Here is a 15,834-nt window from a genome sequence, read left to right on the forward strand (position 1 = left end):
GCCGGCTCCTGCCCCACACCAGAAGGCCTGCCTTCCGTGGTGGTGAGGTTATAGGTGCTGGGCTTTGATCACCCGGCACCACAGTAAAAGCCACCATCCCGGCCCTCGAGGCCTGGGAGAGAGAAAAGGCCTGAGAGCCTGTATTCCCCGCCCCCACCAGGCAGGTCCCAGCCCCTGGGGCTCCCCCTTGGCTCGGGCCCAGGCCTCTGGGTGCGGGGGCTGCCTGACAGGTGCCAGTCCGTGGTTCGGACAGATCTTGTCATCCGCCCCAGCAAAGCTCGGGCTTCACTGGCCTCAGGTGGATCGCGGAGAAGAAACTGAATGGCACGAGCCCGCGCAGGGCAGGGAAAGGCAGGGAAGTTCTGTGCCAAGTTCTTTCTGCCATGAACACTCCCTGGAAATATGAGTGCCACCTACTGCTCTTGCAGAAGTCCCCTCCGCAGAGTGAGGGAGAGAACTGCAGGGTCCCTGTGACCCACTGAGAAAGGGTTACATGATGCAGGAAAGACAGGTTCTCGGAAGCCTGGCGTTAGCAGGGTGCATGGTGCCCCTAGCAGACCTGGCGAGCAGATAAGTGGGATAAGGGCCAGCAGGACCCGGGTGGGCTGGAGGGGACACGGGACCTGGCCAACCCCAGGAGTGAGGGAAACTATAGCCTTCAGCCCCCAATACCAGTGGCTTCTCAGTGACTTTCCGTCTCTCCTCTTCCCCACAGGTAAATTATCATGATGTCCACCTACAGATGCCCGTAGTGGATCATCCTGCTGTGCAGTGCACCAGCCCAGCTACCATTCCTCCATCCTCAGCAGCACGTGCTCATGGTGCCAGGGTCCCAACCCAGTCGCTGCCCATCTGAATAATGCTACTCATAACTCTGGCAGCCTGGACGCTCTGGAAAGCCCTCTGTAACTCTCACCCCATATAATACGATCTCTACAGCACCAAAACCCCAGTATTGTTTTTTGTTTGTGTGTGTGTGTGTGTGTTTGAAATTTTGGTATGATTCTTATATACTTAAGTGAGCAACATTGTGGTCACTAGATTCCCCTCTTTATCAAGTCCCCCCCACATACCCCATTACAGTCACTGCATCTCAGTGTACTGAGATGCGATAGAGTCACTACTTGTCTTCTCTGTGATGTACCGCCTTCCCGTTGCCCCCCCACAGATTATGTGTGCTGTTCATAATACCCCTTTTCCCCCTTCTCCCTCCCTTCCCACCCATCCTCCCCAGTCCCTTTCCCTTTGGAAACTGTTAGTCCATTCTTGGGTTCTGTGAGTTTGCTGCTGTTTTGTTCCTTCAGTTTTTTCCTTTGTTCTTATACTCCACATATGAGTGAAATCATTTGATACTTGTCTTTCTCCACTTGCTTATTTCACTGAGCATAATACCCTCTAGCTCCATCCATGTTGTTCCAAATGGGAGGATCTGTTACCTTCCAGTAGCTGTATCAGCCCCTTAGGTATCATCTCAGGTTTCTGTGGGACTTGGTGTAAGTCCCTTTTATTTATTTTATTTTAAATTTTTGTTAAGGTATTACTGATATACACTGTTATGGAGGTTTCACATGAAAAACAGTGTGGCTACTACATTCCCCCATATTACCGAGCTCCCCCCATACTCCATTGTAGTCACCGTCTGTCGGTGTAGTAAGATGCCACAGAGTCACTATTTGCCTTCTATGTGCTACACTGTCTATCCCGTGATCACCCCGACACCATGTATGCCAATCATTATACCCCTCAACCTTCTCCTCCCTTGCCATTGTCCCGTCCCTACTCCACCCCTTTGGTAACCACTAGTTCCTTCTTGGAGCTGTGAGTCTGCTGCTGTTTTCTTTCTTCAGTTTTGCTTAATTGTTATACCCCACAAATGAGAGAAAGCATTTGGTACTTGTCCTTCTACACCTAGCTTATTTTACTGAGCATAATGGCCTCCAGCTCCATCTGTGTTGTTGCAAGTGGTAGGATTTGTTTCTTTCTCATGGCTGAATAATATTCCATTGTGTATATGTACCACCTCTTCTTTATCCATTCATCTACTGATGGACGCTTAGGTTGCTTCCACATCTTGGCTATTGTAAATAGTGCTGTGATAAACATAGGGGTGCATAGTCTTTTTGAATCTGAGAACTTGTTTTCTTTGGGTAAATTCCTAGGTGTGGGATTCCTGGGTCAAATGGTATTTCTATTTTTAGTTTTCTGAGGAACCTGGATACTGCTTTCCACAGTGGTTGAACTAACTTACATTCCCACCAGCAGTGTAGGAGCGTTCCCCTTTCTCTGCATTCTCACCAGCATTTCTTGTTCTTTGTCTTTTCTGTGGTGGCCATACTAACTGGTGTGAGGTGATATCTCATTGTGGTTTTGATTTTCATTTCCCTTATAATTAGTGATGTGGAGCATCTTTTCATGAGCCTGTTGGCCATCTGAATTTCTTCTTTGGAGCAGTGTCTGTTCAGATCCTCTGCCCATTTTTTAATTGGCTTATTTGCTTTTTGTTTGATGTGGCATGTGAGTTCTTCATATATTTTGCACGCTAACCCCTTGTTGAATATGCCATTTACAAGTATATTCTCCCGTGCTCTAGGATGCCTTTTGGTTCTGCTGATGGTGTCCTTTCCTGTACAGAATGTTTGTAGCTTCATGTAGTCCTATGAGTTCAGTTTTGCTTTTGTTTCCCTTGGTGTTAAGTCCCTTTTAGAGCATGCAGTGCACTCCTGCTGGGCTGTGATGACTTGTTCAAAGGTTAAACTCCAGGCCCTGCTGAAGGGCTACAGCCCACATTGGCTTTTGCCCCGGATGCAACAAACATTTTTGTAACCATTGGGTCACATCAGAGTCAGGCTTTCCTTCAAGCCAACATACCTGGGCCAATTCATCTGCTTCATCAACTCATGGAGATGTCAGCAGCAAATGGGGCCTACTCTTCTTCAGAATTTTGACCAGAATTTGGTAAGTTGGTGAGTCCATTCAAGCTACTTCCAGGGAACCCAGCCATAACTGTCTTTGGTCACATGGACATCCATTTCAGAGGGTCTTGACAGGTGTAGCGCACTCAAAGGCTAGAAGGCGTTGACTGCCCATTTTGCAGTGGTGAAAGAAAATGCACATGTGTCATCGTAGGCCCACCTGATGCCCTTTCATACCACATGGTATAAGGGCTTCATCATTTGTGCCATGTGCAGGATAAACAGTCTCCAGTAGCCTAAAAGTCCCCCAAACTCTTGCAATAGCGTGACGGATGTGGGGGTAGGATAAGCCTGAACTTTATCTATAATCTCTGCTTCTGGGATAACAATATGCACACCAGACCCCAGAAAGTCACTCCGTTCTTGATTGGCTTATGGCTGGATATACAGGTAAGGCTATCAGAGTGAAACAAGCCTGAATCCTGTTGGGAGTAGGGCATCTATGCCCGAAGGAATATACTGTGTATATCTCTCCCACCCCTAAATATATTTTGGGGATAGATATCCAGCGGGGCCTGTGCTTGCAGACCACTGCAGGTGAGTTCAGACTGAGGATATGTGTGGTAAAAGCACCTGCCTGTAGCTTTTCTTGTGCATCAGAGGACTTAACTATCCTCTCCCACTAGATGACAAACATATGCTGAGCTTCAACAGGTGTTATGGGAGTTAAGCATGAAAAATGCCATCCATAGTCTATAGAATTATGCCCTTATGAGGAGCCTGTTACTGCAGGGATGAGAAATATGGTGCTTCAGATGGCTTCCATGTCCCTCTTTGGGTTCCTAGTGGCCATTCTTGTCCCTCACTTAAGGCAACCCATAAGTGAGATTATTCATATGGTAGCAGACTTGGGAGAGGTTGAAGCAATGATAGCACAGAAGGTAATATGGTCTGCTACTCAAAGGAAGAATTTAAAAGTCCCAGGGACCCAGGTGTGGGTTGATTTAATAGGGGAAGGAACAGAGAGAAATTAGGTGTGTAGTCAAATAGAATCTTCCTGGAGCTATGGCAACAATTGAAACTGGAGCAGCAGTTCTGGCTGTTGAGGACCAAGAAGCAGAGGCTGGAGATAGAGCCACAAGTCTGACCTGTGTGTTTGCAAGACTTCCTGCTAGGGAGTGAGCCAGCCTCACCTGAACCCACACAGGAAGATCATTGGAGGACTCGGTTTGACTGAGGGGGCGTTGAGGTACTTGGCCTGAGGGACTTGGAGGGGGACCAGAGGTCACATGTTGAAATATCAATTTATTGGTACCTAATGAGTGTTCAATACATCCCAGCTCTGGTAGACACAGGAGCTGAATGTTGACTGATTTATGGCAACCCTGAGTGATTTTCAGGGCCCCCCACTGTTATAGTTGGATATACAGGTAAGGCTATCAGAGTGAAACAAGCCTGAATCCTGTTGAGAGTAGGGCATCTATGCCCAAAGGAATATACTGTGTATATCTCTCCCACCCCTAAATATATTTTGGGGATAGATATCCAGCGGGGCCTGTGCTTGCAGACCACTGCAGGTGAGTTCAGACTGCGGATACGTGTGGTAAAGGCAGTTCTGAGTGGACATGCTAAGCACCTGCCTGTAGCTTTTCTTGTGCATCAGCAGGTGACTAATGCCAAGCAATATAAATTCCCTGGAGGAAAAGAAAGAAATTGAAGAACCCCTCCAGGAACTGGAAAAGTGGGTATTAAAAATGCCACCCATAGTCCTTTCAGTTCTCTAGTGTGGCTGTTAGAAAAGTAGAATGGGTCCTGGCACAAGACCATGGATTACAGAGAATTGAAAAAAGTCATTTTGTCTGTTGCATATGTGATGGATACCCTGAATCATGAACTAGTAACATAACATTATGTTGTGGGTCTTGCTAATGTCTTCTTTTCCATTGAAATAGAACAATAAAGTCAGGAACAATTTGCGTTCATGTGGGAAGGGCAGCAATGGACTTTCACTGTCCTTCCACAGGGATACCTCCACAGCCCTCCATCTGTCATGAGCTTGTAGCCAAGAACTTGCAGCATGGGAGAAACTGCCAATGGTGCCGCTGGGCCATTATATTGATGATACGCTAACGTCTGAATCTGTTTCAGATATGGAAGTTGCAGCACCTAGTCTGCTGCAACATGTACAGCATAAAGGATGGGCTGTGAACAGCACTAAGGTTCAGGCACCTGCTTTGTCTGTCAAATTATTGGGGGTGATCTTGTTGGGAAGACTGAAGTTTTCCCAGAAGTAGTCATAAGGTGAAGTCCAGGCGTTCCCTATCCCTACAATGTGGTGTTGTTACAGGAGTTTTGAGTCTTTCAGGGTACTCGAGTGTTTATCTTGCCCCTGGCACAAATTCTGCAGCCCTTGTACCTTTTCATTTAGAAGAGCATCTGGTGGGAGTGGGATGAGACATTTGTGTCTGCTTTTAGCGCTTCGAGGAAACTCCACCCGCCACCAGTACCCGACCCCAGAAAGTCACTCCGTTCTTGATTGGCTTATGGCTGGATATACAGGTAAGGCTATCAGAGTGAAACAAGCCTGAATCCTGTTGGGAGTAGGGCACACGCATCTCCACATCTCGAGGGCCCTCGACCTCAGCGAAGGTGAAGGGTGGCCCCCCATGGCAATTCTTGAGGTCGGAGTCACGGTGAGCGCGGCATTTGTAGAACACATGCTCAGTGCCCTTGGTTCGCAAGTCTGGTGGTAAGTTACCTGCGTAGATGCGGCAATCGGTGCGTGCCCTGCTGGGCCACGAATCACACCACCTCCCGTCATGGCGGCCACGAAAAGCGTGGACCCGGGCACCGGCCTTCCCACCGAGTCTGGCGCTCCGTGAAGCGAGCCCGCAGGACTCCACGTCTGCACTGTGGCAGCGTGTTCCCGAGATTTATCCTTGGTGCCTGTATCAGATCCTTCCTTTTATTGTTTTTTTATCAGGTAGTGGCATGTTAACATGTGGATACATCCGTTTGGTCATCTGTTCTCCTACTCATGAACATTTGAGTTTTTCCAGTTCACGTACAATATTTTTAAACCAGAATTTTGTTCATGGCATTTACCAGCTTTAAAGTGTTTGTCATCTGGTCATTGTCAGATGCATAATGCGATTAACCCAAACTTGAATTTCTTTTTTTTGTTAATAATACTTTCTGGCTTTCCATTAGAATCATCTGGGGTGGTTAAAAAACAAAACCCAACAATCAGGCCACACCTGAGACCAATTAATGAGGATCTCTGGAAGTGGGGCGCAGAGGCAGTGGTTTTGAAGCTCCTCGGGTGAAGGTACTGTGCGGCCGGTCGGGAGAGCTATTACATGGTCTTCCAGAGACTAGGTTGGAAGGTTGCTCGCTAGTCTTTCACTTCCTGTAGTGACTGCTTCTCACTCCTCTTAAGTCCGGTATTTTTTTTCTTCTCTTGAATTTGATGACATTCAGATTTCAACTCTCTACTTGTGTTTTTTCTTTAAGGGCTTTAGTTTTCCTTCCTAAAGTATTGTTAAGTTCCTTCTTACAGGCTTTCCATGTCTCCTTTACATTCTCTTCTCTCTCAGTTCCCCCAGATAACAGGTAGTTTTTCCTTGCACTGACCCTGAAGCCTTGTAGAAGATTGCATTTTAAAGCTCAGGCACCTCTTCAGGTAAGTTCTTCTTTCTTTTATGCATTGATTTATTCAAAATATGTCTTCTAATAGGTGGAGCACCTTCAGGCTCATCCATTTACGGTCTTGTTCTGTCTTCTTCTGTGCTGTCTTGTTTCTTTGCTGGGCCATGACCCTGACATTCTCATTCACCATAGCTTCAGTTCCAGGGTCTTCTGGGTTTGGCTGCTTGCTCCTGTATGGATCTTGGGAAGCGGTCAATGGGGCATCTTTCTCCACTGTCGTGGCTGTATGTACACGACCCAGAGGGCATTCCCTCCAAGGGTGAGTACTCCCCCACCTCGCTTCTGTGCCTCCCAGCTGTGGATCTACAGCACTTGAGTTCCAGGGTCATAAAACTAGGCAGGAGGACTGAGAGGTTCTAGTGTTGGACTGGGGCAGGGTAATGGGCATTTCAGCCCCAGGTCCTGGCAATAAGGCAGGGCTTGATCTGTGGAGATTTGTCCTTGTAACATTGCCTAGGATTGATTTAGGTTGTCTAGCTTGAATATCTAATATAGATTGTTTTCCCTGTTAAATGATTTCCCACCTTCAATCTTACATCTGTGGCTTCTTTCTTACATTCCTGCAAGGTTACAAAATGTAAAATTGATAAGACAGATGTAGAGAATTTAAGAACAATAATAAAACTGATTAGCTTGTCTATTTTTTATTTTAAAACCTTGCACTGGCAATCCTAAAACATGGCCCCCAAAATCTTTTGTTATAATTGCTTTGCTCATTGTTGAATTTCAATTAAAAAATAAGTGTATCTGTGTGCTTGAAAGTAGCACACTTCTATTATTTATCCTTTATAGTCTGCATGGAAGCTAATTTGGATAATCCCTCATATGTACAGTAGAAAAACTACCCCAACACAGGCACATAAACTCAGTTGCATGGGTTCTGTTGGAAAGTACATCCTTAATGGTTTGAAATCCTATGAGCTCACTTCAGTTGTATTTTTGTGTGTGTGTTTCTGTGTGTGATGTCTTTTTATTTTATTTTAGTATTATCTACAATTACATGAGCAACATTATGGTACTAGACTCCCCACTTCATCAAGTCCCCCCACATACGCTGTTACAGTCACTGTCCTTCAGTGTAGTAAGATGCTATAGAATCACTACTTGTCTTCTCTGTGTTGTACAGCCATCCCCATGCCGCCACCCCCACATAATGTCTCCTTATCATAAATCTCCCTTTTCCCCCTTGTCCTTCTCTTCCCATCCATCCTCCCCAGTCCCTTTCCCTTTGGTAACTCTTAGTCTATTCTTGGATTCTATGTGTCGGCTGGTGTTTTGTTCCTTTAGTTTTTTCATTGTTCTTATACTCCACAGATGAGTGAAATCATTTGATACTTGTATTTCTCCGCCTGGTTGATTTCACTAAACATAATACCCTCTAGCTGAATTCTTGTTGTTGGAAATGGTATTATTTCTTTTCTTCTGATGGCTGAATAATATTCCATTGTGTATATGTACCACATCTTCTTTATCCATTCCTCTACTGATGGACACTTACCTTGCTTCCATTTCTTGGCTATTGTAAATAGTGCTGGAATAAACATAGGGGGTCATGTATCTTTTTCAATCTGGGCTGCTTTATTCTTATGGTAAATTCCTAGAAGTGGAACTCCTGTGTCAAATGGTATTTCTATTACGAGTTTTTTGAGGGACCTCCATACTGCTTTCCACAATGGTTGAACTAATTTACATTTCCACCAGCAGTATAGGAGGAATTGTATATCCCCATTGTATATCCATTGTTTGTCTTTTAGATGGTGGCCATCCTTACTGTTGTGAGGTGATACTCATTGTGGTTTTAATTTGCATTTTTCTGATGATTGGTGATGTGGAGCATCATTTTATGTGTCTGTTGGCTTTCTGAATTTGTTCTTTGGAGAACTGTCTGTTCAGATCCACTGCCCATTTTTTAATTGGATTATTTCATTTTTTTTTTGTTGAGGTGTGTGCTCTTTTATGTATATATTTTGCATGTCAGCCCCTTATTGGTTATGTCATTTATGAATATATTCTCCCATACTGTAGTATGTCTTTTTGTTCTATTGATGGTGTCCTTTGCTGTACAAAAGCTTTTCAGCTTGATATAGTCCTACTTGTTCATTTTTCCTTTTGTTTCCCTTGACTGGGGAGATATGTTCATGAAGAAGTTGCTTGTGTTTATGTGCATAAGATTTTTGCCTATGTTTTTTTCTAAGAGTTTTATGGTTTCATGACTTACATTCAGGTCTTTGATCAGTTTTGAGTTTACTTTTGTGTATGGGGTTAGACAATAATCCAGATTCATTCTCTTAGATGTAGCTGTCCAGTTTTGCCAACACCAGCCTTTGAAGAGGCTGTCATTTCCCCATTGTATATCCATGGCTCCTTTATCATACATTAATTGACCATATATGTTTGGGTTAATATCTGGACTGTCAATTCTGTTCCACTGGTCTGTGGGTCTGTTTTTGTGCCAGTACCAAATTGTCTCGATTAGTGTGGGTTTGTAGTATAGCTTGAAGTTGGGAAGCAAGATCCCCCATTTTATTCTTCCTTCTCAGGTTATTGCTTTTGCTATTCAGGGTCTTTTGTGGTTCCATATGAATTTTAGAATGATTTGCTCCAGTTTGTTGAAGAATGCTGGTATTTTGATAGGGATTGCATTGAATTTGTAGATTTCTTAGGCAGGATGGCCATTTTGACAATATTAATTCTTCCTATCCATAAGCACAGGATGTGTTCCTATTTTTTGGTATCTTTAATTTCTCTAATGAGTGTCTTGTAGTTTCATGGTATATGTCTTTCACTTCCTTGGTTAGGTTTATTCTATGTATTTTATTCTTTTTGATGCAATTGTGAATAGAATTGATTTCCTGATTTCTTTCTCCTAAGTCATCAATAGTGTATATGAATGCAACAGATTTCTATGTATTAATTTTGTATCCTTCAAGTTTGCTGAATTCAGATATTAGATCTCGTAGTTTTGGTGTGAATTCTTTAAATTTTTTCAGGTACAATATCATGTCATCTGCAAACAGTGACAGTTGAACTTCTTCCTTACCAATCTGGATACCTTTTATTTCTTTATGTTGTCTGATTGCCATGGCTAGGAACTCCAGAACTATGTTGAATAAAGAGGGGAGAGTGGGCATCTTTGTCTTATTCCCAATCTTTGAGGAAAAGCTTTCAGCTTCTCTCTGTTAAGTATGATGTTGGCTGTGGGTTTGTCATATGTGGCCTTTATTATGTTGAAGTACTTGCCCTCTATACCCATTTTGTTGAGAGTTTTTATCATAAATGGATGTTGAATTTTGTTGAATAGTTTTTCAGCATCTATGGAGATGATCATGTGTTTTTTGTCCTTTTTTTGGATATGGTGGATGATGACAATAGGTTTTTGAATGTTGTACTGTCCTTGCATTCCTGGAATAAATCCTACTTGATCATGAGGGATTATCTTTCTGATGTATTTTTTAATTTGGTTTGGAGTATTTTGTTGAATATTTTTGTGTCTATATTCATCAAGGATATTGGCCTGTGATTTTCTTTTTTGTAGTGTCTTTGCCTGGTTTTTGCATTAGAGTGATGCTGACCTCATAGAATGAGTGTAAGTCCCTCCTCTTCTACTTTTTGGAAAACTTTATGCAGGATGGGTATTAGGCCTTCATTAAATGTTTCATGAAATTCAGCAGTGAAGCCATGTGGTTCAGGCCTTTTGTTTTTAGGTATTGTGTTGATTATGAATTCCATTTTGCTCCTGATAATTGGTCTGAATGAATTTTCTGTTTTTCCCTGGGTCAGCCTTGCTAGGTTGTATTTTCCTAGAAAGTTGTCCATTCCTTCTAGGATATGCACTTTGTTAGTATAAAATTTTTCATAGTATTCTCTAATAATTTTTTTTCTGTGGCATCTGTAGTGAGTTTTCAGTTCTCATTTCTCATTTTGTTTATGTGTGTTTGACTCTTTTTTTCTTGAGAAGTCTGGCTAGGGGTTTATTTATTTTATTTTCTCAAAGAATGAGCTCCTGCTTTCATTGATTACTTTCTATTGTTGTATTTTTCTTGATTTTATTTTTTTCTGCTCTAATCTTTATTATGTCCCTCTTTCTTGTGACTTTGGGCCTCATTTGTTTTTCTTTTCCAGTTTCATTAATTGTGCATTTAGATTGTTCATATGGGATTGTTGTTCTTTCCTGAGGTAGGCCTTTATTGCAATATACTTCCCTGTTAGCATGGCCTTCGCTGCATCCCACAGATTTTTGTGTTGTTGAATTATTGTTGTCATTTGTCTCCGTATATTGTTTATTCTCTATTTTTATTTGGTCATTGATCCATTGGTTGTTAAGGAGCATGTTGTTAAGCCTCTATGTGTTTGTGGGCTTTTTCATTTTCTTTGCATAATTTATTTCTTGTTTCATACCTTTGTGGTCTGAGAAGGTTGTTGGTACAATTTCAATCTTTTTGAATTTACTGAGGCTCTTTTTGTTGGCTAGTATATGATGTATTCTTGACAATGTTCTATGTGCACTTGAGAAGAATGTGTATCCTGCAATTTTGAGTGTAGAGTTCTGTAGATGTGTGTTAGATCCATCTGTTCTAGGGTGTCGTTCATTGCCTCTGTGTCCTTACTTATTTTCTGTCTGGTTGATCTGTCGTTTGAGTGGTGTGTTGAAGTCTCCTAAAATGAATACACTGCATTCTATTTCCCCCTTTAATTCTGTTAGTATTTGTTTCACATATGTAGGTGCTCCTGTGTTGGGTGCATAGATATTTATAAGGGGTATATCCTCTTGTTGGACTGACCCCTTTATCATTATGTCATGTCCTTCTTTGTCTCTTGTAACTTTCTTTGTTTTGAAGTCTATGTCTGATACAGGCATTGCAACACTTGATTTTTTCTCCCTATTGTTTGTAAGAAACATCTTTTTCCATCCCTTCACTTTTGGTCTGTGTATGTCTTTGGGTTTGAAGTGAGTCTCTTGTAGGCAGCATATAGATGGGTCTTGCTTTTCTATCCACTCTGTAACTCTGTGTCTTTTGGTTGGTGCATTCAGTCCATTTCCATTTAGGGTGATTATCGATAGATACTTATTTACTGCCATTGCAGGCTTTAGATTTGTGGTTACCAAAGGTTCAAGGGCAGCAGTACCTGCAGGGCCTGCTGCACGTCCCTAGGGGGCGGGGATGGTGCGGGAAGCTGCCTGGGCTCGCTGGTCTGTGTGAAGTTCCAAGCGGGCCGGTCGGAGAGTTAGAGAACAGGCGAGGGGTTTGGGGCAGGGTGTGGAGCCCACGAGCCACCTCCCCTCGGCCAATCAGCGATTGTGGTGGGCACCTGTGTGGGCGCACTTTCTCCTCTAAGCCGAGCGGAGAGGACGACAGCAGCGGCGTCTCCTCAGGTCCAGCCAGACTCCTTGGGAGGCACAGTGCCACCCGGGCGCTCTGGCTGCAGTGCTGCTGAAGGCGGTCTGACAGGTATTTCCATGCTGATGCTGTTTTTAACAGTATTTTGCAGTTGTTCTCTGTCTCTCTCCCCCATGAGTCTGTTAGCTTGTTAAGGGTGGACCTCATGCAGTGTTTGAAGATGTTTTCAAGTACCTCTTGCCAAGGCTTGTTTTGAAATTCTTTTGGAGCCATATTTGTTGTTATAAAGATCGTATAAGGGAGGTAGTGGTGGTGTCGATGAGCCTAGGATATTGGTACGTTTAGTTAAATTCTCAGAAGAGAGATGGATCACAGTAAGCACTCAACTATTAGATATCATTTTTACAACTTCCTGATCTTTGGCTTATTTTGCTCAACTTCCCTAATGATGAGAGCCACAGCACAGGGGGACCAGGACATTCTTTAGCAGCACAGGTTTTGGCCAAAAATGCTACAATTTCCTGGCTGTGTGGCCTTAAACTTAGTCTTGATAAATATCAATGTTCTCATCTTTGAAAAGGAAATGTCAATAATATCTCAAAGGAATGTTTTTAAATGTAATGATTAATTTAAAAACACAGAGCAAGTACCTGACACCCAGTAGATGTGACCTGTTATTATAATTACAGTGGAATTGGTTCTCCCAGGGGACCTACAAGTTCCTCATCTGTGGCTAATTACTAAAGTATAAGGACACTTTTGACCCCCTCAGACAATTCCTAGATTTCATACCAAACTTTGATCCCACCTCTTTCTCTAGTTCTCCAATTAATAGAATGGATGAAGCCTCTTCATTAGAATATCATACCATCACTGAACTGTGAACACACAAAGCAGAATTTGTTTTTTTCACCCTTGCTACTTTAATGCCATTATGACCATTGGTAGCACCACATTACTCTAGCTCAGCTGGGAGCTTCTATGTTTTTGCACTAACTAAAAAGGCTACCTGCAATCTAGATTGTCATTTCTGTGGTCAATACTGACTGTGCCAAGAGGTTGTATTACACAGTATCTCTGCTTCTTATGAAATACTTGATAACCTTTTTACCTGAATAAACCCATCTGACTTGACTATGATTTTGTGGAGTTAAGCCTCACTGTTGGCTGAGAATTGCAACTAATTGTGAATTTTTAAGACTTTTTTGGATATAATTTGTAAATTATTATTCCTATTTCATCTATGCACTCATTATATTCATTCATTAAAGAACTCCTTGGAAGGAAATGAAAGTACTTATTTTTGTTTGTGATTCTGGTAAAACTGATTATTATTATTTGAATAAACTTAACTGTATAATAAGTAATGCATGCAAACTTACTTTTTCCATTTAAAAAATGTGAAAAACAAAACATGCTATAATGTCATTGTTAACATCCCTAATTCCTATATTGTTTTATAGTAAATAGGAAAATAAGGCTTTGAAGGATTTTAAGCATTCAGGCTAATTTAATGCTTTGAAAATATTGAACATCAGATAGATAGAAAATGAGTTTGGAGGAAAAGTAGGGGGGCCAACAATAGGAAAATATATATATGTTGCTAAGGAAAATCATAATTCAGTTTCAGTTTTTCTGACGTTCCACTGATTTAATATTAGTACTTTCTAAGGACATGGCCACATTAGCTAATTGTCAGTGGAATAATGTGATTTTCTGGTGCCAAATTCTGCATTACACTAAGACTAACTGCTGATGAAATTAGAAGAGCTTGTTGTATATTAGAGATTCTGGTCTTTTGGCTTGGAAATTAAACCACATAACTTTTTATGCCTACTTTATCTAATTTCTTCACTGAAAATTGGCAAGGAAACTTTTTTCCCCAGTAATTTATTTACATGAAAATCTGTATAAATGCCTATGAAATGCAATTTGTACATATTGTTATTCAGGAAAGAAAATTCTAAGGGCAAAAATAATTGCAGTCACTTTGTACTTCTGATTACACAAAAGATACTTCACAGAAAAACACGTAAAAAAATCAAAAAATATTTTCCCCCTTCCTCATTTTGCAATTTCAAAATTTCCAGAAATTGATCTGTATTCTTTTTTCTCTATCTCCTGCCTTTTTCTTTTCTCTCCTTTTCCTCCTTTTTGTTTATATAAAGCAAAATATAAACTAAAGTTTGATTGTTTACTGTATATATTTAATAAATATAATGTGCTTTTTTTGGTATCATTAATCTACAATTATATGAGGAACATTATGTTTACTAGACCTCCCCCATCACCAAGTCCCCCCAACATACCCCATTACAGTCTCTGTCCATCAGCATTGTAAGATGCTATAGAGTCACTACTTGTCTTCTCTGTGTTGTACAGCCCTCCCTGTGCCCCCTACTCATTATAGATGCTAATCATAATGCCCCCTTTCTTCCCCCCCCTTATCCCTCCCTTCCCATCTCTCCTCCCCAATCCCTTTCCCTTTGGTAACTGTTAGTCCATTCTTGGGTTCTGTGAGTCTGCTGCTGTTTTGCTCCTTCAGTTTTTTTCTTTGTTCTTATACATCACAGATGAATGAAATCATTTGATACTTGTCTTTCTCTGCCTGGCTTATTTCACTGAGCATAATACCATCTAGCTCCATCCATATTGTTGCAAATGGTAGGATTTGTTTCTTCTTATGTAATGCACTAACTTTTTAATACAAAGTTTATTGAGGTATAATTTACAGATAATAAAATGCATCTGTTTTAAGTGTATATTTGATGGGTTTTGATAAATGTATGTATCCATGAAACCATCACCACAATTAAGATACAGAGCATTTCCACCCCCCAAAAAAAGTTTTCGTGTGTTTCATTGTTCAAATTTTCTCTAGTTTTATCTATTTCTCTATTTTCTATCTACTTGTTCTCTCAACTGGTAAATGAGGAGCATAGAAAACTCTAACCATAATTGTGGAGCTGTCTTTTCTTTTACTTCTGTCAGTTTTGGTTTCATGTATTTTGCAGTTCTCTTACAGGGTGCATACACACTTAGGAATATTATGTCTTTTGGTGAATTGATCCCTTTTTTTTGTTATAACTTGTCCTCTTTCTTCATGATAATATTGTTCTTTATAATAATCTTGTTCTTTAATATACTTTGCCTGATGTTATCACAGACACCCCACATTCTTTTGAAAAAAGTTACATAATAATACTTTTTCATCCTTTGACTTTATCTGTATCTTTACATCAAAACTTTACAGGCCAAGTTTTCCTTGCATCTATTTAACTTTATCATTATAGTGTGAAAGCATCCATGGACAATGCATAAACAAATGGGAATGGCTGTGTTCCAATAAAACTTTATTTACAAAAGCAGGTAACAGGCTGGATTATTTGATGAATCCTGTTTGGACTGTTGAAACTTAAAGTAATTATTAATCTGGATGGGTGTATAGCTCTAATCTTTCTATTTGCTCTTGTCTGTATTTCTCTTTTGTTAAGACAAAAGTTTAGTTTCTATCTTGTCTTCATTTTATAAAGACTGTATTTGTTCTGTATATGCAGTACATTTTTTTTTTGCAGTAAATTTTTAAAAATTCTTTTGAAGTAAGAAAAAAGGCCTAATTCATTTTATAGTTACTTGATTTCAGAAAAATTAAACAGTAGATTTTAGGGAAAAAAACATCTCACAGCAAGCTTGCAGACAATTTTAAAGTATTTTACTATAGCAAACACAGTTGATCTCAAAAACTTATGCATAGCAAGGCAACCATGGAAAAGCAGTGAGAAAAATTGTTTAACTGGCTAACAGATTAATAAGAACTCAAGAAGCCCACCACACATAAGGCTGTTACAATCCTAAATTAAAGAAGCAAAGAAGAA

At 41.0% G+C, this 15,834-nt stretch overlaps 1 protein-coding gene across 9 annotated transcripts in view; it reads left to right on the plus strand.

Moving 5' to 3' along the window:
- The window catches only part of LOC140846855 (anthrax toxin receptor-like), a 54,728-nt gene extending 39,401 nt beyond the window's left edge, over positions 1 to 15,327 (plus strand). For 6 of the 9 annotated variants that reach the window (XM_073224948.1, XM_073224947.1, XM_073224946.1 and 3 more), the window contains one exon: positions 716 to 15,327. In XM_073224948.1, coding sequence (XP_073081049.1) covers positions 716 to 856 — 141 coding nt within the window. In that variant the 3' untranslated portion in view covers positions 857 to 15,327. The remainder of the gene's footprint in view (positions 1 to 715) is intronic. The other 3 variants (XR_012126364.1, XR_012126365.1, XM_073224949.1) reach the window with 3 other exon arrangements.
- Positions 15,328 to 15,834: the final 507 nt, after the last annotated feature.

The sequence above is a fragment of the Manis javanica genome, chromosome 16 (assembly GCF_040802235.1).
Source record: "Manis javanica isolate MJ-LG chromosome 16, MJ_LKY, whole genome shotgun sequence".
In the NCBI taxonomy this organism is placed as follows: Eukaryota; Metazoa; Chordata; class Mammalia; order Pholidota; family Manidae; genus Manis; species Manis javanica.